We start from the raw sequence: 25,502 nt of genomic DNA on the forward strand, positions 1-25,502 counted from the left end.
GCGCTTCTGGCCGTAAAGACCCACAATTCCCATCTCGCTGCCCTCACTGAAAACTAAAGGCATTCCTGGAGTCGTCCGAGCGCGCGTCGGGGCGGAGAACACCGCGGCAGCGGGCGGGAGGCTGGGGAGGTGAACGCTCCGCGCCGGGACAAGCGCTCCGCCTCCGCGCGGCGGAAGTCCCGCCCCGACCCAGAGGCCCCGCCCCATCTCTGCGGGGTATTCCCTCTGACCCCGCCCCTTGTGGTCCGGCTTCCCGTCTGCTCCAGCCCCGCCCCCGCCTCCTGAGGGCTCCCCGTCCCGGAGCTCCACCCCTCATCGCCCCGCCCCTCGTGCCCCTCCCACTGGCCTGTCCCGGAGCCCCGCCTCCCAGGAGCCCCACCCGGCCAGTCCCGCCCTCCCGAGCCCCGCCCCTCGCGGCGGCGACCGTTGGCGCGTTCGGCCCGGCGCCTGAGCGGCAGCGAGCGGCGCGGCCCGGTAGGTGTGGGCCGGCGCGCCGCCTCCGCCCTGCTGTCTTCCGCGGCGCGCGCCTGGTCCCCGCCGCCGCCCACCCGGCTGTTCCTGGGCCGCCGCCCGCGCCTCCTTTGTTCCCGCGCCTCCGGGAACTCGCGCGGCCCGGGGCGCGCGGGGCCGGGGCGGCGGCCGCGGGCCTCAGCAGGGGGTCCCGCCGGCCCGACGGGGAGCGCTTCCGAGTTGGGGCCGGGCCGGGGCCGGGGGACCGGGACTGGGCCGTGCGGGGTGGAACGCGGCCGGGAAGCTGGCCGGGCTTCAGCGCTGGGGTCCGGTCCGGAGTCTCGTTGGACTTAGCGGGCGGCCGCATTGTTTGGGCAGCGGCCGTCTCCAGGGACCCAACTCTGCGAGTGCACTGCAGGAACGCAGGTCAGCCGTCGCGAGGCTGGGGACTGCGGCGTGCACCGAGGGGCTCAGTGCGGCCGTGTGGCAGAGGGGGCTCAGAGTGGGGCAGTGTAGACAGGAGGCTCAGAGTGGGTCAGTGCGGTGTGGACAGGGGGCTCAGAGTGGGGCAGTGCAGTGTGGACAGGGGGCTCAGAGTGGGGCAGTGCAGTGAGAAGGGGCTCAGAGTGGGGTAGTGCAGACAGAAAGTTGTGGAGTGTAGACAGGGGGCTCAGAGTTGAGCAGTGCAGGCTCAGAGTGGGGCAGTGCAGACAGAGTTGTGGAGTATAGACAGAGGGGTCTCAGAGTTGTGGAGTACACACAGAGTCAGTCCCAGACTTTTGGAGTGTAGTTGGGGAGCTGGCCCACTGTTGGACCATCTGGCCTCTCACCTTCCTGGTCAATTTGCCCAGGATGTGCCCTTGGGCTGGTGGTCTGCTCTTGTGTACCTCCATTTCCTCTTTGGCCTGCTTGTGAGGCTGCTCCAGGGTTGGGAGGCTCTGTCCCACCTGCAGCATGGTCCTGTCAGTTATTTTCATAGCAGCACCTTGGGGCTCTGAGGCGTGGGAACCTGTGGGAGGTGCCTGTGGCTGGGCTTCCTTCCCAGGCAGGCAGTGGCGGGCAGTTGGCTGGCAGTTCACAGAGAAGAGGCACATGCACAGGGCAGGCTGTGGTGCCTAAGGAGGGTGGCTGGCGGCAGGAGACCACCTTAAGAAAAGTCTTGGAAACCCTGAAGGGAGTTGAGACTTGAACCCAGAAGTGATGTGGGGAGGGCAAAACTGATTCTAAACTGGAGAGACTGTGTTTACATCTTTAGAAACATTGGGAGCTTTCTCCCCCTGAAAAATTGGAATAAAAATGTGCACCTTTCCCAGTGGTTTGGTGGACTAGATGAAGGATATCAGGTGCACAGGGCTGACACAGGACCTGAGTTTTAGGAGCACTTCAAATGGAGAAGCCATGCTGACTGAGGGGCAGGGCTTAGGCAGGGTCAGTGGGGCAGGTGTCCCTGCACACCTGTGGATGTTGAGGGCGGGTGCATGTGGGTCTGGGTCTTCTTTATATATATTAGTTGTAGTTGGACACAATATCCCCATCTTATTTATTTATTTATTTATGTGGTGCTGAGGATCGAACCCCTTACACGTGCTAGGGGAGTGCTCTACCACTGAGCCATAACCTCTGCCCCTGGTCTTTTTTGAAAGCTGCAAGTCCAGACTTTGCTGTGATATCTCTTGAGGCTGGAACCTACTCTCAGCCAGGTTCAGACTGTAGCCTGTGACTGAAGACAAGCAGGGAGGCTTCTGTGACAGAGAGGAGCAGAGGCAGGTGAGACAGGGCAGTGAGGTGGGCAAAACCAAGGGGTGAGGAAAGGCTCCTGACTTGGGCTGGAGGTGTGGGGGGTTGGGAGAGGGCAAGGGTTGGTGCTGGAGGGTGCCAAGGTGCATTGTCATGGGGAGGGTCACCAGGTGATGAGGGAGGCACTGCCTGGGTCCTGCATGCTGTAGGGGAGGGGATCCAGGGGTGGGGCTGGCTCACTTTTTGCCCTCTATTTTAGAGTAGGGTCTCATAGAGGAAGGGGCTGTTGCCAGCATGAGAGGCTGTGGCGCTGGATGTTGGGACGGTGTGGTCCTGGAGACGGAGGCCTGGAGGTGTTGGCTGGGTCCCAGCAAGCCTGGCTGCCATAGGCAGGGACCTATGGGAAATCTGGAGGTGGAGATTGAGGGAGTCAAGGCTGTGCTGAGTCTCAGCTCTCAGAGTAAGGAAGGAAGGAAAGTCTCAGCTTATCTCCTGGGAAGGTTGGGGTTGTGGGTTTCTGATCCATTGTTTTTTATTTTTATTGGTTTATTGGTCATCTGGAGTGGGCCAAGCAAAGCGTCCTGCTGAGAGAGAAGGGCTGTGTTAGTTGTTAGTTACCTGGAGCTTTCTGGGCAGCTGGCGCACACAACATGGTGCAGGCTTGGAAGTTTTGCGCTTCATTTCAATTTGTGGAATTCCTGTAAACATTTTGTTTACTTTGTAATTAGCACTTGTATTAGTTTGCTGTTGCTATAGTAAAGCACCACAGACTTAGTTGCTTAAAACAACAGAAACTTGTTGGCCAGAAGTCGGAGCTTGTCTCCCAGGCACTTCCCCTGGCTCTGGGAGAACCCCTCTGTTTTCCTCTTCATGGCTGGAGGCTGGCCTCATTTCTGGGCTCATGGCTGCTTTGTGTCACGTGGCCTTCTCTTCTGTTTTTCACTTTCCCTCTGCCTTGGTCCTGTCAGGATGCTGGGATTGCATTTAGGACCAACTGGATAATATAGAATCCACTCCCCATCTTAGGATCCTTAATTTATTCCCATTTGCAAGGTCTCTGTTGTCCTAAGAGGGAACATTCACAGTCTCAGGGAATCAAGACTGGGTATCTTTTTTTAATAACCACTTTTATATATTTTATTTATTTATTTTTATGTGGATTGAACCCAGGGCCTCACGCTTATTATTATTAGGCAAGTGCTCTGCCATTGAGCCACAACCCCAGCCCAAGGACCTGGGTATCTTTAAGGCTCCTGTTTAGCCCCACTCATCGCTCCTGATGCCATTTTGAATGTTCCTGTGGTTTTCCCCCTTCTGTGTGGAGGGTGCATGGTCTCACTTGCTTTCCTCTGATTGGATGGGTCTGTCAAGGGCCCTGCCACACCTGCACTGCCCTGCCCTTGAGGGGAAGCTGGATCCTTCTTGGAAACTGGTGTCCTAGGAAGATAAACCTTGTTTGGGACGCGAGTTCCAACTGTGAGGGTCCCTGCAGTGATCTGACTACTCTTTTGGGATGTGGCGGGGACCGTCTCCTTTGGCAAGCTGATGAAAACAATCTTCTTCCTTCAAAAATGAGCTCTTTCCCCGGGCATGTGCAACTTGACTTATGATTTTCAGGGAGCACTATTCCATGGAGGTGCTGGTGTGGGCTCTGGGCAGGAGCCCTGTGTGGAGGCCCTTTCCCTGCATTTTTTAAGGTCTGTGTTAAAGGAATGAGAAAGGAGCACGCGGTTTGGCCTTTCTATTTTTCTTTCCTCTTTCCTTTTCCATGGCCCTGCTGTCCCCAACCCTGTACTCTTGGGGGTGTTCCGATGTGCTCCCTTCCCCATCTTTCTCCTCATTCATGCAGTCTTGAGAGGTACACACTGAGGACAGGCACACGCTACATGCCACTTACATATATTTTTCTGTTTTCTGTGTGTCACTGAGCAGCAATTTGGGTTTTCTTTGCAGGACACTTGGCAGAAAGCTAAGTTCCTGGATTGAAAATCAAATGTTATTGTTTTGTGTCACTTGCCCCAGCCCCCAGAGATGCTGTTCTGTGTTCTGTTTCCTTTGATATCTCCTGGGCTTCGAGCTGCCCTTGTGGAATTTACTTGAGACTTGTCTTTTGCTTCCTCTCACAGGTGGAGGGAAACATTAGCTCTCTGCCCACCCTCCTTTCCCCTGTGTCCCGTCTGTATCATGTCACCTCTTTTGGTGAAGTTAGCCACCATCACCCACATCTTCATGACTCTTAAGGACTGCTCATTCCTGAGCGGACCAGGACCCTGGGGCACAGTTTTCTTTGCACATAGCCCTGTGCGTGTGTGTTGCCAGCACTGATCTGTCAGAGCTGGTTTTCCTCATATCCCCACACTAGCCACCCACTGCTTGTGTTGCTGGGAGACCCTTCCTGTTGCAATCTGTCCTGATTTCTCGGAGACCTTTGCCCACCTGTCACCTGGGGTTGCCCTATGCTCTCTTCCTCCATGTTGGGTTTCTTTCCTGGATTCCTCTTCTCTGCCTCGGCTCACTCATCATTTTGCTGAAGTTCTAGTCTTTTGATACCCAAGGAACACCACATAGATTTTTTTGTTCTTGATTTCAAAAACATGTTTATTTTACTCTCCAGTTACCTTTTAGTTTATCTGGGTATAGAATTCTAGATTGGGCTGGGGATGTAGCTCAAGCGATAGTGTGCTCGCCTGGCATGTGCAGGGTGCTGGGTTCGATCCTCAACACCACATAAAAGTAAAATAAAGATGTTGTGTCCACCGAAAACTAAAAAATAAATATTAAAAAATTTAGAAAAAAAAAAAGAATTCTAGATGGATGGCTGTCTCTCAGGATTTTGAAAGTGTTGCTTCACCATCTCAGCTACCTCCTTTCTGAATTGCTTCTTACTCTGTAGTCTGCCCTACCTTCCCAAACTCCATTCTCCGACTCTTTAAGCTGGGGGTGATTGTGACTTTTTATTTGGGCTCCAGTTGTTTGTACAAACACATCTTACCTGTGTAGCCCTATTTTTGGAGATAACTCCCTTCTAGTCCCTGCCCGATTTCATAGTGTTCTCGGACCTTTTTTGTGTGTGTGTGTGGTGCTGGGGATTGAACCCAGGGCCTTGTGCATGTGAGGCAAGAAGTCTATCACCTGAGCTATATATATCCCCAGCCTACTCTTGGACCTTTTAAGTACACCTTTGTGTCACTTAAAGGGAGACATTCTGAGAAGCAGGTTGTTGGGTGACGTGTCCTACAAACATCATAGCGTATACTTACATCAACTGAGTTAGCTACCATGTCACTTGGTGCTTTAATCTTATGAACTACTGTTGTGTAGCCTTGTATTGACTGAGACGTTGTTATGCAATGTGTGATTGTGGTTGGTTTATGTATTTTAGCCCTGGTTTGAAATTGGTGTAGCAGCATGGGAGAATGCGTGAAAATTTGTCAACTTACTAATAAACCTCTTGGCATTTTGGTTAGTAGCCAGGCCTTGGTCTTTGGCAGTTTTCTTGTTTCATACCTGGAAAGCCAAACTGGGAATTATGCTGCTCTTGCCTTAAAGAAAGCACTTCCTACAGGCTTGACTTCTAGGTCCAAAGTGGGGTCAGAGTGCCTTCCCAGGTGTGGGTGGCACTGTGCATTCTCTTGTCTTCCTTGGACACAGTCTCCTTAAGGATAGGAACTGTGGGTGGTTCGTTGCCTTTCCAGAGGCAGACAGCCCTTGGACTCTGGCTCTGTCCAGGCTTGCTGAGAGCTGAAGGGGAGACACAGTCAGTATCTTTAGATACCCTGTCTACACCTGCCCTCATCACCTGTCTTACCTTGGACAAGCTACTTTCCCATGCCACAGTTTCTGCCTGTAGGGGAGGGCAGGCGTGGTGTTGCACTCCTCTAGTCCCAGCTACTTGAAAGGCACAAGCAGGAGAAGCATTGAGTCCAGGAGTTTGAGGCCAGCTGAGCAACAGAGCAAGACCCGGTTCCAAGGGGTGGGAGGGAGGGAAAGAGGGTTAATAATAAGGCCTCAGTGGGGATTAAATGGGTAATGTGTGGAAGATGGCAGGGGTAGGGCTGACACCAGGGAGTTCTTGGAAGGCTTCTGCTGTGGTGCTAACACTGGGAGTGGGCATGCCCTCCAGGGTGCCTGGGCCTTTGCTGAGCTCCTTGGTGTCAGGGAGCTCCTAGGTGCCATGCTGTGGGAGATGGCAATGAGTGTGACTGTCCAGAGCTGCAGCCCAGGGAGCATTTTCCCAGGGAGGCACTTTGGGATGAGGTGCCAGACTGCCACTAGCCAGAGCCCTTACTATGCTAGGCACCTGGAGTCCAGCCCTGGGGGGAGTCAGAGCCACACCACTGCTGTGGACTTAGCAGTTAGCAGCTGGGTGGCTTCCTTACTGTGGGGGTTAGCAGTTGGTCCAGGAGCGGGGGAACCCCCTGAGTTCATCCCTCATATGAGTTTCCTGCATCTTTTGTCAGGAGGTATCAGGAACTGGAGGCTTAATCAGCAGAACCTACCTCATCCTAGTTCTGAAGGGCAAAGGTGTCCACAGGGTCGTTTTCTCTCTGAAGGCTTGAGGGAGGACTCTTCCTGCCTCTTCCAGCTCCAAGTGCCTCTAGGTATCCTTCGGCTTGTGCTTGCAGTTTTCCAGTCTCTGCCTCTGTCTCCACGTGGCGTTCTCAGTGAGGCCTCCCTCTGCTTCCTCTTAATATACTTGTAATTGCATTTAGTGCCATCCTGGATAACCCATGGTTATCACCACTTCTCAGGATCCTTGACTTAATCCCAGCTGAAAGACTGTTTTCAAATACTGTCACAGTTCATCCCACTACTCTGCTTGGACTGAATCATAGTGGGACAGGCCTCTTGCCTAAGGAACCTCCTCTGGCCACCCATGTCTCTTGCTCCCATGGGGTCTTGCTGTGTGTGCTGGACAAGCTCACAGCTTATCCTGCACTTGCTTGATGGTGCTTTGTATGTTTGCAAAGATCTTATTGCTATCTTGAGAGCAAGTAAGGTGCTGAGAGCTAGGGAGTCCCTTGACTTCTGAAGGCGCCAGGTGAATAGTGGCAGCACCTGTTTTCCCCTGGGATTGGTAGGGGTGACTAGGTGCAGGTGGATGGGTGGATTGCTAGGTGGTAGGTGGCCTCAGGTGAGACCCTTGTATTGATGAGGACAGCTGATTGGCATCTCTCCTGGACACTGGGCTGAGGAGAGGAGGCTGCGGTGGTGGCTTTGCCTGCTCCTCTCCTGTCCTGTGCTCACCACCATGCATTTTGTGCAAGGAAGCAGGTGGGAGGCGAGTAGTGAGATTCCCAGACAGGGGTGATGGGGAAGAGGCATTGCAGCCTTGGCGCACAGCCTTGACCCTGGACTTGCGGGAGGAAATCCTACTGCTCACACTTACACTAAAGGGCTATTAATCGTTTATCTGAAATCAAATGTGACAGCACAGCCTGTGTTTTTGTTTGCTAAATCCATCAACTCTATGTATAGTTCTGTTTTTCACAGGTCTGAAAACCACAAATAGAAATAAAGAACAAGCAGACAATGAAATAAAAACAAACAGGAAAAATTGGGATGGTTTACCTTTCAGTATTTCAAAGATTTTGAAATAGTATTTGTTTCTGGGATCAAAAGTAGCACTGTGGTGCCCTCAGCTGTAGAGACCATGTCCTGAAAAAAACAGTGGCTTCAGTATGTCTCTGTCTGTCCCGAAGCTTGGTGGTTGCCAGGCTGAGGCCCAGGCAAGTGCAAGGGGCTGGCGGGGTGCTCATGCCAGCATGGGCCCTGGCTGGCTGCGGGTGGATAGGAGTTGGGAGCCTGCTGCAGCCTTGGTGTGTGAGCCGGGTCTGTGTGCTGCAGCCTCTGCAGTGGGAACTTCTGAACTTCACAGGATTCTGAGGTCTTGGGACCTTTGTGGCTTGTGTCCTAAAGTGACCAGATCTTCTGGTTTCTTGTGGCTGACAGCTCCTGTTCTTGCCCACAGGAATGGTCCTCCCACCCTTGAGGGTACCTGTGTGTACCCATAGCACTGAAGTGGAGAGCCCTGGAGGCAGTGGTTCAACGCCACGCACAGCGAAGCATAGTGCAGGCCCTGGTCTGCAGGCAGGTGCTCAGCAGGGTGTGGAGAGAAAGGGAGGTGGAGGTGGGGGTCTCCGGGAGAGGTGCAGCTGAGCTGGGGTGCTAGGGTGCTGGGGAGGAGGAAGAGGGGTAGTTTCAGAAGTCGTGCAAATGATGCTCTCCTGCTCGTCCCTGCCTGTAGTCATTGGGCATTATGGTCTTGGCCTGTTCGTCTGTGTTCCCCAGTGGCTGCTGGACCTGGAGGTGGGGCCATTTCTGGTTGTCTACCTGGTCTGGACACAGAAGCCACTCAACAGTTTGACCCAGTGAGTGGGCAGAAAAGTCACAGGCCATGAGGAAAGGGTCGCTGTGGGAGGCATGTGGAGGGTGGGCGTGGCCCAAGGGGGAGAGGCTCTGGGAAGGGTCGATAAGCAGTGGCTATTCACCAGAGAGAAGGTGAGGACAGGGGTGGGTGGTATCAGGTGTGGCCACACTGAAGGAGAAGGCTGAGGACCAGGCCCCCTAGGCTGGTTGCCAGGGGCCCACCCACCCTCTCCCACTGGCCTTCTCTCCTGGCTCCGGTCAGAAGTTCGGCTGCTGTCTGCCTAGCGTGCGCTGCTTTTCTTGCCGTAAAGGAGACCCTCATGAGTCCTTGGTCTGTGGGAAGCGGAACCTAATGTCATTTACCAAGTGTCTTAGGGAGCCCAGCACATGGAGAGTCCTGCAGTGACTGAGGAGAGTCCCGGCCAGGCTGGGGTCGGGCTGGCCTGTGGCAGGAGCGCCTGGCCACAGTGGATGCTGGTTTACCCTGTGCGTCTGTCTGTCTCCTGACACTGCAGACGGACGCCATGTACCATCCATGCTGTATGTGTGAACCCAGTCAATATGGGGTCATGTAGTCGGGGTCTTTATTTTTCTAATCGCCAGTTGTCTTGATTTTTATTTCTTTCTGTTGGATCAGGGAGCTTGTACATGCTTGTTTCTGTGAATTAGTTAGACTTTGGATTTTGCTTGATGTAAACTTTACATTATAAAGGGTTAGAATCACTCGGAGAGATGTAAAATTTAAATGTTTTTGAACCAGAAAAACAGAACTTTGTAATTTAAGATAGTATCTTTTCTGCGAAATCTGGACTTTCTTCACCCAAAGAAAAGTGCTGGTGGGTTGGAGCTGGTGAGGCTTCCTGGATTAGTGCTGGGGTCCTGTCTCCACAAACCCTGCATGCTGGGCCTCCACCAGGGCCCTGGGCACTCGGGAGTCGGCCTCTCCTTGCCTTGGTTCCTGTGCCGCTGGCTCGCTTGACTTGCTCTTGGGGGAGGTGAACAGCAGGGAGCTGAGCCCCCTGAGGAACAAGCAAAGCCACCCGTGATGTGCTGTGGATGAGGTTAGAGGGGCCAGCTAAGCTTGGCCAGTGCTTCCGCTTTCTGTATGGATGAGTGCACCGTCAGTGTAACTGCTTCTTCGCTGTGTTATTTTCTGAATTCCACTCCCTTTGGTGTCCCTGGGCTTTAACAATGGCAAAATATTCCCAGAGAAGCAAGACCTGCTTAAGGCTACCTGTCTTTAGTTTCTCTCTCTCTCTTATCTCATTCTCGAATTCATGTTTCCAGGCTTCGTGGTTTGAGAACTGCTTTACTGTTTGAGTGAGTTCTTTTCTTTCTTTTTGGCAGTGCTGGGGATTGAACCTAGGGCCTTGTGCATGGGAGGCAAGCATTCTATGAACTGAGCTACATCCCCAGCCCCTGGGGACTTTAAACATGAGTCTCCATGCTTCTCTTTAGCCGTGGTGGGAGGATGTCTGATTGGGACTGACTTGGACAGGGCGGATGGGGCTTGCTCTGGGAGACCAGAGTTGAGGCACTTAATAAACACGTGTCCTGGCACTTGGCCTGGACTGTTAAAGCCTAAGAACTGAAAGTTTTAAAAGACCCACACAGGGACCTGCCCGGTGGGTGTGCTGCATGGAGCACTGCATGTGGTGCTCTTCTGCTGGCCTACTCCCAGACCCAGTCACTCATGTTCTGCTTTGAGATATGAATTTGTCAAGGATATTAGCCCAACCCCAAGAAACAGGGAGTAATTTCTTTCTTTCTTTCTTTCTTTCTTTCTTTCTTTCTTTCTTTCTTTCTTTCTGTTCTGGGGATTGAACCCAGGGCCTTGTGCATGCGAGGCAAGCACTCTACTACCTGAGCTACATCCCTACCCCCCAGGGGAGTAATTCTTGTTGGTAGAGATTCTCAGGGAGCTTGGTGCATTTGCCTATGTGCTTGGTCTAGGGTGTGCTGTGCATTGGTTTTCTTTTTGGTCAAATGGGATGCACACTCAGGTGGTGAGACTGAGATTGGGGTTGACCAGGCAGCTAGCCAGTAGCACATCCTGGGCCACATCTTCCACTCTGTCGTTGGTTTGTTTCTGGTGCATGCAGCATGGTGTCCTTGGTCATCACAATACAGACATGATTTTGGGGAATGCTTTTTTATTTTTTAAAATTAGAACTTTATAGTTATACATAGTAGTTAGGTTCATCCCAATAAACTCTTACATGCATGGTATCCAATTTCAGTTCATGATCCCCTCTTCTCTCCCTTGGGAGAATGCTTTTGAAAATACCCAATTATGCATTGCTACCTAGAAAGAAATACACTATTTTTATGTGTTTATAGTAGGAATGGTAGCATACCCAGTGGTAATATTCATATTTTGCATTGCAAGCTGCATGATCTACTTCTACACAATAATTTGTCCACAAAGAGCAACTGCTAGTAGCCAGTGCTCATTAGCTCACAGTGTAGTGGTCAGAGATCTCCATGAGGCCTTGGTGAGGCTATGGTCAAGGTGATGGCCAGGTGGTAGTGGACAGGAGCCCTTGCAAGCTCACTTTGTGGCTGTTGGTGGTGACAGGAGACCTGCCTCTGGGGTTGCCAGCACTGCTGTTGGCAGTCGTCCTGCCTCGTTGGCTCCTGGAAAGGCGTCTGTTCCTTGTCATGCAGGTGTCTTATTAAGGCCGCTCAGAGCCCTTTGGGTGAGGGAGAGGATGAGCAAGACAAAAGCCACAGTCCTCTTGTAACCTGATCTTGTGAGGGACATCTTATCACAAGATAAGATGGCTTCCTTCAGCTTGTTGCTAGGCCGGCCTTTACCCAAGGGGAGGGCTGCCAAGGGCAGGATAGCCCTCTTCACTGCTGGTCCCTCCCGTGTACCAAGCACGCTCCCTTGGGCCCTCCCCTGAGCTCAGCTCAGTCTGCTCAGGAGTGGACCGGTGATCTGTAGATGAAACTGAGGTGAGTTATCAGCCCACCCACCCACACCCAGAATACAGTCATGGTGGACACAGAATACCAGTGGAGACCTTGATGCTCAAGTGAGGCACAGTGGGAGGTCAACAGGAGTTGGGGTACAGGATCCTGAAATCCAGACTTGCTCGTTGGAAGTCCCTTAGACCTCAAGGTTTGTGAATAGTGGCCCCCACCCAGCCTTCTGTCTTTCTGGTTCCCCTCTCCCATCTGTCCTGCCGCCTCCTCAGAGGTAGTACCTGTTTGCAACTGAGCCGTTTTCCCAGCCTGCTCTCTGCCAGGAGAATTTTCAGAATTCAGGGGCTGCTTTCTTCTGGTGCCACTCTGACCCCTCACTTACAGCTGGCAGGGTCTCTGCAGACATGGTTTTCCCAACAACCTTATAGGTCTCCCACAGATTTCCTTGGCGACACTCTATCAGGCCAAAGCTATGCCCTGGACTCTCCTCCAGATAAGCTCTCTGCATGTGGCTCCTGCAGGGAGGAACAGTACCCGTGAGCTTCCTGTAGGCCCCACTGGTGATGTCCTTCTCAGCTTGTGCTCCTCACAGTGCGCTGCTACCCTGAAGGAAGGGCTTTCCTTGGACAAGGCCTGCTAGAGCATGAGGGCCATGGAGGCCATGGGCCATTCAGAGCAGGGGTCGGGTGGCAGAGGTAGATGACAGTAATGTGCATCTAGAGAACATGTGGACAGGAGGAGACGTGCAGATGCGCTTCCCAGGGGGATGGAAAACAGGTGTGGTAACAGGTCATCTTTGCTCAGGGTCCCCTCTCCTGTGCCGTTGAAATTCTGTTGTGTGATTGGGTTTTAACTGGGGGCTTCTGCCCTGCCTTGCTTATCCGTCTAGGGTGTCACCTGCTCCTCTGTTTCTGGGAAGGCAGTGCTGTCTGCACATGCGGGTCACATGCAGTCAGCAGCAAGGCAACCCAGTGGGGTAGGGAGCAGTCTGGCTGGCTGCCCCAGCCCTGTAGCACTCTGCTGTGTGCTGGCTGGGAGCATCCTGGGGTGGGGTGGATGGGATCCACAGCTCCCTTACTGGTTATCCTGGCAGGTGGGCTGGCAGCATCTGTTGGGTTCAGCTAGGTAAAGGGATTAGGGGTGGTGGGTGGGGTTTGAGGATAGAGAGTGAAGGTGGGCCCTAGCTTCCTTTCTTGGAGGTTAAACGTCCCTGTTGCTGTAGGCTCCTGGGAAATGTTCCCTGGTGGGCTCTCATAAGTCTTCTCGTGTTTGGTTCCCCTCCAGCCTTTCACTGTTTTCCGAGTGTTGCTGTCAACTTGTGAGCTGGGAGCCCTGTGCTCCCTGCTCCCAGCCTCATGTCCTTCAGGCGCAGGCTCTCCTATGGTGACCATGTAGTCCCCACCAACCTTTGGTACTGGGCCGTGGCCTTTTGTGAGTCTCCCGCACACAGATCGTGAGGGGTGGGTCCCCTGAGGAAAGTCTGCTGTGGCTCACAGCCTTGGAGGTCCCAGTCGGTGGTTATTGGGCGCCACTGCTTTTGGATCTGTGGCGAGGCAGCACATCCTGGCAGGGAGCGTGATGGAGCAGCGCGGTCTGCCTCGTGTGTCTGGAGGCAAAGAGGCAGGAAGGGGCTGAGGTCCCAGCACTCCTCTAAGGATACACCCCAATGGCTTCACTTTTTCTTGCTAGGCTCTACCTCCTGAAGGTTCCACCACCTCCCAGTAGCACCATGGGCTGGTGGTCAAGCCTTTCCCACATGGGCCTTTGGATCCAGACTGTAACATGGACAAAAATAATAACTTCTGACACATGGAGAGATCTAAGAACATTGCAGCCTAACTGGTTCTTGGAACACCCCTTCATTCCCTGGCTCAACAGCTGCAGATAGAGAGTACTTGCTCAGTGCAGGGATTTGCTCGGCCCTCACACACTGCTGTGGATTCTGTCTCAGTCCCTTTTCCACTGCTATAACGGAAATACCTGAGGCTGGGTGCTCCGTAAGTTTAAGAGGTTTATTTGACTCACAGTTTTGGAGTATGAAAGTCCAGGTTCGAATGCCCCATCTGATTGGCCTCTAGTCAGGATCTTCTGACTGTCATAACATGGCAGATGACATCATATGGCAAGAGAGGAAATAGGAGTGGGGACTAGGTTTGCTCTTATGACAAACCTGCTCCCCCTCCTGCCTGTGACCCATCACCTCTCACTTGGCCCCACCCCTTAAAAGACCCATTACCTTTCAATAACTTTGCCCTGTGGAGTTAGGCTTTAACATGAGTTTTGGTGGGGACAAACCACATTTAAATTAGAGCAGGTCTCTAGAAACCCTGAGGGGACCACATATGCACATGTGTGTACATCAGGGCAGGGAAGCAGGGCACTGTGATTTGAGTCTGTCAACTTGTGAGCTGGGAGCCCTGTGCTCCCTGCTCCCAGCCTCATGTCCATGTGGAGTGGGGGTGGGAAAACATTGCAGAGGTGAGTGCAGAGGAGGTGGGTGATGGGGTGTGAGCCAGTGGGCTCTCGCTTGGCTTGCTGCCTGGTTCTCACTGTCCACACACTGCCGCCGTGTGCTCTGCAGCAAGGGCCCTGGGGGCGGGCTGTTGCCTCTGTTGTTTCCCTTGTGCCTAGAAGAGTGCCTGGCACAGAGGAGGTGTTCATACTGATGTGGGGTGGATGTGGGCACAACAGCTGGCTGTGTCATTGGAACCCTCTGAAGCGCTCCTGGGCACTGAGGGCGTTGGTGCTGCATTCATACCTAAGAAGCTGTGCCTGACAAGAAGCCCTTTAGAACCACTCTGTCATCTCACATTCCAGGTCTTTAGAGAGGCAGGTGGTACTTTCCCTCCCTGGAGCATCTGGGCCCCATGGGCATGCTGGGGAACTGGGAGCTCAGCAGCACTGTGGGTGCTGATCAGGTTCTTAGAGTTGCACCCCTTGACTGAGCTACCTTGAGAAAGGTTGGTGTGATCAGGAATCAATAGGAAGACTGTTCTGGAGACAGTGTGTGTGGGCACCTGTCTGTGGCTGCTAAAGGAGGGGCTGTAACCTAGTTGAAGAATTGCTTCTGCTTCATCTGCTGACCCTTGGTGAGGGGCATGGGACAGGGTGTGGTCAAGCTGCGGCAGACCCCAGCCCTGTGCCCGCAGGGCCAGCATGGTTCAGTGTGGATGAATAAGACAGTGGCATCAGTGGGAGCTCCAGGATGAGAGCAAGTCCGTTCACTGTCTCAGCAGTTTGAGCAGGACAGGTGCAGACACGAGAGGTGAGTCGGGAGCTTCCCAGCTAGAGGTGGGCATTGCACTGAGGCGGGGGTGGAAAAGCTGCGTGTCCAGCTGCCCTGCCCTTCAGGAGCTGCTGGAGGTTGGAGGCCTGGGACCGAGCTGGACCATCTGCACTACTTACCCAGGGGGTCTAGGTGTGAGATGCCTGGGGAAGTGTGGGCTAGACCTGGTGCTTGGGGATGTGCGGGGTGTGTTCCTGCTGAAATTCCCTACCCAGTGCTTCATCCTTTGTCGTCACCCAGCAGACCCTTGGCATCTCACAGGTGGCCTCTGCTGGGGCCTGGCCTGCGTGTTCTCAGGTGACTTGTGCCCTCTTAGAAGGTCTGTTTTGTGGGACTTTTGCTCTCTGGATATAGGCAGTCCTGCCTGTTCATAGCGCTGGGAGGTAGGCTGTTAATTTTTGGAGCAACTAGTCAGGCAGGTGTTATTGGGCAACCACTGATCATTGTTCATAAGTTCAGTGGTCAGTGGCCCCCAACTGGTCTCTGCAGCCATGCAGCCCTGTTCCTCAGGAGCAACCTGCTGCTGGAGGCTTGGCAGAACTGGTGGCTTGTGCTGCTCTTCTGTCCCTGGGGCCTTAATGCAGTGGCCTGTATCCTTGCATTGCAGGGTGGGGAAGGGGTTTCATTCACTGATTGGGATTACCCAATTGTTTCTCCTCCACACCTTCTTGCATTGTCTCACTTTGAGCTTTGGGGGACACCTCATCTGAACCATAGCAGAATTCAAAAGAATGGTTATGAAAATGATCAATGAATTCCAAGAAAATAGGGAGAAACTAGTGAATGGATTAAGGAAGTCGGTACAGGAGGTGGATCTTGTGGTGGCCTCAAGATTCCTCCACCACTTTTTGGGTTTTTCTTTCTCTCAGCGCGCTCTCTCTCTCTCTCTCTCTCTCTCTCTCTCTCTCTCTCTCTCTCACACACACACACACACTCTCTCTCTCTCTCTCTCTCTCTCTCTCTCTCTTTTTAAGTCAAATGAGGCCAAATATCCTACCAAATGCTAGAAACTGGCTTTAATTTTGACTGCTGTCAGGTTCCCAGGGAGAATTCTGTATTCAGCACATAACCTCAATTTAAATCAGACAGCCCACACCTCCCTTCCCAGTTTGGGGAGCCCTCTGACCGCCTTTCTAGGTGAACGGATGCCTTCCTTCCCAGGAACTCCCAGGTTGATCCCCTTGGTCTCCTGTCTCTCTGTAATGTCCCCCACTCCTGGCTCTGGGCTGTGCCTTTTTTTTAATGTTGTGGTGCTGGTGGTTGAACCCGGGCCTTGTGTGTGCAAAGCAAGTGCCTCACCTCCTGAGCTGCACCGCAGCCTGTGTGTGCTCGTGACCTTCCTGCCCTGTGTTTGGATCAGGTGGTTTCTTCCTTGTCTGGAGGCCTCTTGGCGTTTTTGTTTTGGTCCTGGGGACTGAACCCAGGAGTGCTCTGCCACTGAGCCACATCCCCAGCCCTTTTTATTTTTAACTTTGAGACAGGGCCTCACTAAGTTGCTTAGGGCCTTGCTAAATTGCTAAGGCTGGCTTTGAACTCACCTCCTAAGTCGCTGGGATTCCAGGCATGTGCCACTGTGTCCAGCAATACTTTCTCTCTCTCTCTCTCTCTCTCTCTCTCTCTCTCTCTCTCTCTCTCTCTCTGTAGTGGGAGTTGAACTCAGGACCTCATACATGCCAGGCAAGTCCTTTACCTTCGAGCTACATCCTCAGCCCAGGATGGCCTCTTCTGGAGGCTGTGTCCTCTTGCATCTGCGTGTGCTTAGGCTGGGGAGTGCTCTCTGGGACTTCCCAGGGCCTGGTGCCTTCCTCTCTCTGGGAAGATGACCATCATCCATGGGAACACCAGGGAGGGAGCATTTGGACTCATTTGTGCTGTGTGCTGGCGGGAGATAACGCTGAGGGAGAACTGGCCTTGGGTGCCAAGACCCCCCAAGTGATGGGAGAGCTGGGCCCCATGCTAGAAGCCCACCAGAGCAGGAGCAGCAGTAAGACGGGGAGGAGGTGGCGGCAGGTGGCATGAGAAGGGCAGGGAGACTACATTTAGGAGGTTGGACAGGGTTCATGTTGCTGTGAGGAGAACAGAGAAAGGCCATAAGGCTGATGGGGTGAGAGAGTGACTTCAGAGGGAACCTAGGGCCCACTGGCCAGAAGCCCCACAGCAATATCTGCTCAGTGCAGGACTGGGAAAAGCCATGGTCAGTTCCTACAGTGTGGGGTGTCCTGGGTGGGTGTGAGGGACATGGGGTGGGTAGCAGTGTTCCTAGCTGATGCCTGGGATGCTGGATTGGGTGAAGGGGGCCTTAGAGTGGGAGAAGTGAAAGGGTCAGTGGGGGACCCTAGGACCCTAGGTTTCCTGGTGGTCACAGGAAAGCGCACGAATGGGGTGAGGCTGTGGTCACAGAGTGTGTGGCCATGAGCAGAGGACAAGTCCAGAGGTGGGAGGCTTCCCGAGTGAGGAGGCAGCTGTCTGGGCGGGGTGGGCTGCAAGGCAGGGCCCCAGCCAGGGGCAGGGTGCTTCTGGCAGAAGGCGTTGGTGTAGATGCCTGATGAGGTGACAGCAAGGGGGCAGCAGCACCAGGGTTGGAGCTTAGAAGAGACTCCTGGGCCGTGGGGAGGTGGTCCCTGAGGGTAGGAGCGGGGGACAGGCCTTGGGTGGGTGGCGTGGGGGGCTGGGAAGGGCTGGGCTGCTCTGTCTGGGGAAATGGGGATTCTGCTGAGCTGCAGAAGGGTCAGAAGCAGGTGGGGTGGGCTGGTTCTTCCCTCAGGGTCACAAGTGTCACTTGCCTCCAGGGTTTCTTGTCTGGGCTGAGAGGTCTTTGTAGGAAGGGACTGTGTTCTTCATGTTGCAGCCCCAGGCCTGGCTTAGTGACACCATTGTATGGTAGGTGGCATGTCTGCTGTTGGGAATGTGTGGCCAAGGAGCTGGTCCCCAGGAGATTTAAGAGGACTGTCTGCTGCAGGTGTTTGTGTCTGAAGGGATAAAGTGTGCAGAAGGCATTGAATATCGATGACAGTTAAATGGCCTGGAAGTGGCCTCCTCATCCCTTGGCTGAGGCCCGTCCTGAGACTTAAGAATCTGCCAGATTATCCCCTTTGGCACCATGTCCTGCTGTGTCCTGGCATCCTCCTGGTGGCCTCCTGAAGATGACCTGGTGGTCAGGTCTAGCTGGGCCAGACAGACCTGTCGGGTAGGGATTGAGATTGGGGCCTCAATAGTGCTCTTCAGGATGGCCCAGGGACCTGGGGTTAGGATCCAGCTGCTAGATGGGGTGGTAGGGGACAGGGTGGGTGGACACAGGGATGGTCAGTGTCTTCTGTGTGTGGTGTGTCCCTGGGGACAGGTGTATGTCTTCCTGGTGTTTGTGTGTTGCCCTATGGGTGTTGGGTAGATGGCCAGGGTCAGCAGCTTTGACCATTGCTGGATGGTGGTCGGGACACGGGTCCCAGTTGGAGAAACGGGCTTGGTAGCACCTGTGCTGACTGGGCCAGGCTGAGGGGAGGGACCAGGGAAGCTGACATCACCCTGTGCTTCAGGTCCGATGGCTTCTTTGCTCAGTTGACTCTTGTAGTCTGGTAGAGAAGGCATAGGCCTCCTGTCCCTGGATGAGGTAGGTGAGGCTGTGGTCACAGAGTGTGTGGCAGTCACCCTGGGAGCGGCAGTGGCCTTGGCGTATTGTGTCTGCTGTGGGTCGACTGGATTCTGGGATGTTTTAGGAGGCTGTGTATGCTGTTCCCACCCCTCAGGTGCCGAGACAGCGTAGCTTATCTGGTGGCTGAAGAGCACAGATGTGCTCTCCTGCAGGTCCCAGCTCAGTCCGACCAGGCTGGAATTAGTGTGGGCAGGGCTGGGCTCCTCATCCCTTGGCCGGGCCCGTCCTGAGATCCCTCCACCTGCCTGTCCTCTGATGGGTCCTCTGACTCCCCTCATGGAGACCTTGGGATTACATGGGGCCTCTTGAATAATCAGGGGGGTCCCCCATCTCAGACCTTCACTTGATTGCATCTGCAAATCCCGTTGCCACGGGAGGGGATGTGCATGGGCACCGGACATTAGGATGTAGACCTATTAGGGAATGTTATTCAGCTATTGCACCCCTTAAAAGATCCAGCAAAGAGTCCTCAACACACTTATTGATAACTTTACTAAATTTGTTACCTTCTCTATTTCTTCTTCCATCTTCTTTCTTTTTCTTTTTTTCTGTTCCTGGGGCTGGAACCTCGGCCCTTGTGGCTGCTGTGTCCTCTGCCACTGAGCCACACCCCCAGCCCCAGTAGGTATGTTCTTACTGATGAATACCAATCAGTTAAATGCTTAGTCCTAACATTTAAATTACTAATTTAGCACCATTTAGATATTAAATAATACAGTATTTGTAAATAAATTGCTTTTTTCACACATACATTTCAAAAAATGATTTTGTTCAGAGGTGCATCCTGAGAGTCCATTGTCACCAGAGGCTGCTCCTGAAAGCATCTGATCATGCTCTTCCACCCTCAGCTGGCTCCCAGCTTCTGTTTATGACTCTGATACTGGAAACTTTATCCCTAATCACAAGAATCCCTTCTAACAACAGATTTTTAAGTCATGTTCCATGTTGTATTCTGGAGCTTCACAACGCAGCCACTGGCTGTGCTGGTTTTAAAGGGTCTGGTGCAGTGGAGAGTCCTCCTGGCGGCTGAGATACATTGAGAACAGGTGTGTGCAGGCTGGCTCCCAGCTGGCCTCTGCACCCTGACTGATGAGAGGCCCCTGCACCTTAGCGGTCTGTGTAGAAGGTGAGGTTTATGCTGACGCCTGCCCCACTTCTGGGAGTCTGGAGGTTTGGCCCGGACCCTCCGAGGTGCCCAGGGGACCAGCCCCAGTGAATGCCCTGGACACTGAGTCTCTCCTGGGCTCCCTGGTTGGCACTTACACACACCGTCACAGCTCCTTGCTGGGGAGTCAAGCATGTCCCCAACCTCCACCAGGAGGGGACTCTGGACATTCACCTGGGCTCCTGGACTTCGCCTCATGCCGTCTCCTGCTGTGGATTTTGCTTGGAGCCCCTTTGCTGTAGTGAGTCATAGCTGTGTGTGTGCCTTTGTGCTGAGGCCTGGGAGTCCTGGTGGCCACTGGCCCTGGGTGGTCTGGGGACCCTGACGCAGGTCTGTTTTCAGTGATATGCAGTACTTTGAGTGATGAAGTCCTGCCCTGGAATAATTAAATTAACATTATATTTCCTTGCTTGTTTTGGGTGGTTGTTTTATCTCTTCTGTTGAGTGTCTTCTGTAGCTTTATAAATCGAGGTTGTTTTAAACTAATGTGTTTTCTGCACACAACACTTTGTTCAAAAAAGTTAATTGTGGGAGGATTGTGGGATATGAGAGAACATAAGTGACCCTGTCTCTTGAGGGAAATGCTTTGAGGGGATTCACGAGCAAATCAAATGTTGGGTGGAGCCATCTTTAGTGCCTTGACCCCAGGACAGCCCTGCCACCCAACGTGCACCCTTGGTCACACATGGCCCTCGGTGGCTCCTGGGAATGTGCAGCGGGGCCTGTTTCTGTCCCGACCTACATTGGGGCTAATCTGTGGAGTCCTGCCCGAACCCCTCAGGGGTCACCTCTGGGAGGCACTTCACAGCTGAAGGGAGGGTTCTCAGTCCGGCTTTTTTTTTTTTTTTTTTGGTTAGCACAATACCTTTATTTTGTTTATTTATTTACTTTTATATGGTACTGAGGATCGAACCCAGGGCCTCGCCAGCCAGGCGAGCGCTCTACCGCCACAACCCCAGCCCTCAGTCCAGCTTTGAGGTGCAGCTGCATGAACTCTGCTGCTCCCTCCTGTGGGATTCGCATGGCAGCCGGGCGGGCGTTCCTTGTGGACTCTTTCTTCCTCAGTGGTGGGGATGGCCTGCTGATAACGAGTGTTTTCTTTCCTCCTAGGGCCTTGTCTTAAGAGGAAATGTGGTAGCCTCAAGCACCCCTGAAGCATGGATCCCCGGGCTTAGCGACATGCTGTCCGTCTTGGGAGCGCCTCAGGATGTACAGGGCTGGCGAGCCAGGGAGGCGCGTGCGGAGTGTGGAGGTCGCCCGTGGCAGAGCCGGCTACGGGTTCACCCTCTCAGGACAGGCGCCTTGTGTGCTCAGCTGCGTCATGAGGGGCAGCCCCGCCGACTTCGTTGGCCTCCGAGCTGGAGACCAGATATTTGCTGTCAATGAAATCAACGTGAGAAAAGCCTCTCACGAGGACGTGGTGAAGTTGATCGGGAAATGCTCTGGTGTCCTGCGCATGGTGGTTGGCGAGGGCGTCGGCCACCTGGAGTCCTGCTCCAGTGATGAGGAGGGTGGACTTTATGAGGGGAAAGGTTGGCTGAAGCCCAAACTTGACTCTAAGGCATTAGGTATCAACAGGGCAGAGAGAGTTGTGGAGGAAATGCAGTCGGGTGGGATTTTCAATATGATTTTTGAAAATCCAAGTCTTTGTGCAAGTGGTTCAGAGCCCGTGAAACTGCAGCAAAGGTCCCTGTCGGAGTCTGCCGCCCCACGATTGGACCCAGGCTTCGAGGCACTGAGTGCCCCGCGTCCCAGCAGGCTTTCCAAGGAGGAAGTGTCAAAAGTCATCAAGGACGACTCGGTTTTCAGCGTAGGACTAGAGGGTCACGATGACTTTGGGCTGGATGCGAGTATTTTAAACGTGGCCATGGTGGTGGGCTATTTAGGCTCCATCGAGCTCCCTTCCACAAGCTCTAACCTGGAGTACGACAGCTTGCAGGCCATCCGTGGTTGCATGCGGCGCCTGCGAGCAGAGCAGAAGATCCACTCACTGGTGACGATGAAGGTCATGCAGGACTGTGTGCAGCTGTGCACAGACAAGGCCAGTGTGGTGGCAGAGTACCCAGCTGAGAAGCTGGCCTTCAGTGCTGTGTGCCCAGACGACAGGCGGTTCTTTGGGCTGGTGACCATGCAGACCAGTGATGACGGGAGCCTGGTGCAGGAGGAGGAGGGTGCCCTGCGGACGTCCTGCCACGTGTTCATGGTGGACCCAGACTTATTTCATCACAAGGTCCACCAAGGCATTGCGCGCCGGTTTGGGTTTGCCTGCACGGCCGACCCTGACACTAGTGGCTGTTTGGAGTTCCCAGCGTCCTCACTTCCAGTGCTCCAGTTCATCTCTGTCCTATACCGAGACATGGGCGAGCTGATCGAGGGTGTGCGGGCCCGGGCTTTCCTGGACGGGGATGCTGATGCTCACCAGAACAATAGCACCAGCAGCAACAGTGACAGTGGCATTGGGAATTTCAACCAGGAAGAGAAGAGTAACCGGGTGCTCGTGGTAGACCTGGGTGCCAGCTCGAGCAGGCACAGCCCGGGCAGTGGCCCTGGGTGGGAGGGTGCAGGCGGGAGGGGCTCTCAGCCCTGGGGTGTGCCCTGGAATGGGGCCTTCTGCCGTGACCCTGAGGCGGTCTCCCCATTTGAGGCTGGTCCCCAGACGGACAGGTTCTGGGACTTAAACAAGCATCTAGGCCCACCCTCTCACATGGAGGTGCCCCCAGCCTCCTTGCGGAGTTCTGTCCCTCCTTCTAAGAGGGGTGCTGTCGGTGCTGGCTGTGGTCTGAGCCAGCGGTGGCTCCCGGTCCATGTGCTCCAGGAGTGGCAGTGTGGGCATGCCAGCGACCAGGAGTCATACACAGATTCTACCGATGGCTGGTCCAGCGTCAACTGTGGAACACTGCCCCCTCCCATGAGCAAGATCCCCGCAGACCGATACCGGGTGGAAGGCAGCTTCACGCAGGCCCCACTGAGCTCCCAGAAGAGGGACTGGCCCAAGAAGACCTTTGGAATGCAAAACATTTTTGGGCCCCATAGAAATGTTAGAAGGAGCAAAGAAGACAAAAAGGTAAGCCTGCCGGGGTAGTGCAGGTCAGATACGCTTGGTGGCATAACTGGGCCTTCATATCCCGCGGCCTCTGGCAGGTGCCACAGTGTATTCGCTCCGCCTCAGGCAGCAGGCAGACTACATTGCCCAGGAGCCCTGGCTCTCCACGGCTCTCATCCTCCTGCTGCCTGGGCCCTGACGCCTGGTCAGCAAGTGGCATGAGAGGGAAGGTGACTTCTCAGCCTGGGCAAGGCCCTCCTCCTGTTCCTCTCTCTGCTGAAACCCTCTGCAGGCTCCTGGCTGGTTGGAGCCAGAGCAGGTGTGGAGCGGAGGCCTGGCTGGGGTGCCACCCTGGAGATGGGATGTTGTTCTCACACCTGAGTCCCCTCCAGCCCTTGGGATTTTCTTGTTATGAAATACTTTATCGAAGGAGATGAAGGCTCTTCTGTAGTTTTACCTCCCCCGAGAGTGACTGTGGGAAATGCTAGTGTGTCTGAGGACAGACTTTTTTTTTTTTTTTTTTTAAAAGAAAACCTGTTGTAGTCCCATGGATTTTCAACCTGATTTTTTTTCTTTTTATTTTCTAAAACTAAAATGAAATGCATGTTTAATAGGTTGTTCTAGTGGGGGTCTTGTGTTTTCCGGTCCCCGGCAGCTGTGAACCCCAGATGGGACTCTCAAGGAGGTGTCCTCTGCCTTCCTTGCAGGAGCACTCCTAGGGCTGGCCTCGGGGAAGGGTCGGGAGGTCAGGGACTGGAAACTCACTTGAGATGGGATGTTGGTGGTCTCTTGGGCACATATTTAAGAACATGTTCTCCATTGTTCTTATGTAAGCGAGAGAGACACCCAGAGCCGCCTGGCTTTTTGTGGCGGTGGTGCCCTTGCCCACATCCCAGGAAGCAGGGTGGCCTAAGCACAGGACAGTGTCGTGCTTTGCATGATTTACGGTCCTCAGGATGCCTGGGAGACACACATATCCTTGTCTGGTTAGCAAGTGAACTGACTGACCCTTGAGGCTCAGGGAGGTCAGTTAGTTGGGAATCTTTCTAGTCTGTCCCCACTGAGCCAGCTGCCTTGGACAAGTGGGGAGCAACAGCCCAGGCTGGACTGAGGCGGGAGGATGGAGTGCCTCTGGGGAGCTGGGGCATCAGTGCTGGACTCAGGCACAGTGCCCACTGCTTTACAACAGCACCAGTGCCTGATCTCACCTTGGCAGGAATTCTCTCTGCCATCAAGCAGGTGGCTTTATTTCCGTCTTACTGGCAAGGAAGCGAAGCGTCATGAATGTTGAGAGGCTTGCCCACCGCCGGGTGGCAGTTCAGTGCTGGCAAGTCACCCCCACCCCCGAAGACAGCCCTGCTGTGAAGCAACAGGAGCAGTTGGCCTGGCCACAGCAGAAATGCCCTGTTGTTTGGGGGAAGCGGACTGGTCGAAAGGGGCACGCAGCTCTCAGAGAGGAGGACAACTCCTGCTGACCCAGAGGAAGACAAAACTCCAAATTCTGACGTCCCATCCGCAGTTTCTCACAACATTTATAGGCTGTCTAGAGTCGTAATGTTCTAGTCTACCTGCTATATGGTTGTGCATGGGGTTTCTAGTGGGAAGCCTGTTTACAGAAGCAGAGTGGGATAAGGGGAAGAACTGGCTGCCCCTAGCCTGGAGCCTCCACAGGTGTGCTTACACTTCAGAGGGGAGTAGTCAGACTCCCAGGGGAAGTTATTTACAATCCAAAAGGTAGGGATGGGGTCAATCAGACTTCCTGGAGAAAGACTGGGAGAGGGGAGGGGAACTGGGCCCTTCCTTCCCAGGCTTTGGTTTCTCACCGTCACATTTTATAAGTCCACTTCAGAGCCGGGTCTGGTTTGCCATCCCACTGTGTCCAGCTGGGCTCTGCTGTACTTTCCCCATGTGTCTGTGCCTTCCACTTTGCTAAGAGGGTTTCTCATGTCATCAGTGTGGTCTATTCCCACAGCCCCCCAGTGGGGAAGCTTCCAGGGGTAATGGGGTGGCCATCAGATGGGTCCTGATGTCCCTCCAACAGGTGGTAGTGACCGGCTCATATAGTGAGGCCACCACAGATGCAGGAGAAGCAGAAGAGAAGCCGGGGACTGAAGCAAGGGCCTGGACATTGGAAGAGCAAGAGGAATTAGAGAAGGGAAGGCGGAGATGCTGGAGACTGTGGACGCGTCAGGCGGCCAGGTTTAGCTGCCATGAGTTCCTGTGGGGGCTGCGGTGGCTGGAGAGCATCACAGTGCACAGCGTAGGCTGAGTTAGTTTGGTCTAGCCAGGAGAGAGCTTGACAGAGGCTTGATCAGGGGAGGGCAATATAAAAACCGGGGGAAGGTGGGCCGCTGCTGAGGGAGGGAGGAGCTTGCTAAGGCCAGAGGCATGCAGAGGGCTGAGTTTGGAGAAGCGACCAGGAAGAGAGAGGGAACCTTAAAGGAGAAGGCCCTGGAGGGCCGAATAGAGTTCCGAGGAGCAGCATGGCTGCACGGTAGTGATTGAGTGCTGGAAGGGTGGAGGGCCTGGCTGCCAAGGAGGAACTGTCATCCAGAGCGACATCTCAGGACCACCGTATGCCATCCACCCACCACCACCAGGAAAGCAAAGCCCAGGAGGAAGGAACACCCACCCAACCTGGATGCTTCCTGCAGCCCCTCTGTTGGCAGAACCCAGCGAGGGGAAGGGAACAAGGTGGTCAGCCAGGCCCAGCTCGAGGATCAGAGGCTGGGCAAGGAAGGGAGTGTGGGGTGTCAATGATTGGTACACACCCTGTTTGGCCACACAGCATCCATGCCCCTTCTGCACACACTAGGTCTTCCATACACCAAGGTTGGCCTAGGTGGACCCCCAGGACAGGACACTCTTGGCGAGG

At 54.0% G+C, this 25,502-nt stretch overlaps 1 protein-coding gene across 1 annotated transcript in view; it reads left to right on the forward strand.

Moving 5' to 3' along the window:
- The first annotated feature begins 398 nt into the window (after positions 1-398).
- The window catches only part of HGFAC (HGF activator), a 116,522-nt gene continuing 91,418 nt past the window's right edge, over positions 399-25,502 (forward strand). Inside the window, exons 1-2 of the mRNA XM_081303144.1 lie at positions 399-474; positions 20,695-22,648. Coding sequence (XP_081159270.1) covers positions 20,792-22,648 — 1,857 coding nt within the window. The 5' untranslated portion in view covers positions 399-474; positions 20,695-20,791. The remainder of the gene's footprint in view (positions 475-20,694; positions 22,649-25,502) is intronic.

This window comes from Spermophilus citellus, assembly GCF_964194105.1.
Source record: "Spermophilus citellus genome assembly, chromosome: 8".
In the NCBI taxonomy this organism is placed as follows: Eukaryota; Metazoa; Chordata; class Mammalia; order Rodentia; family Sciuridae; genus Spermophilus; species Spermophilus citellus.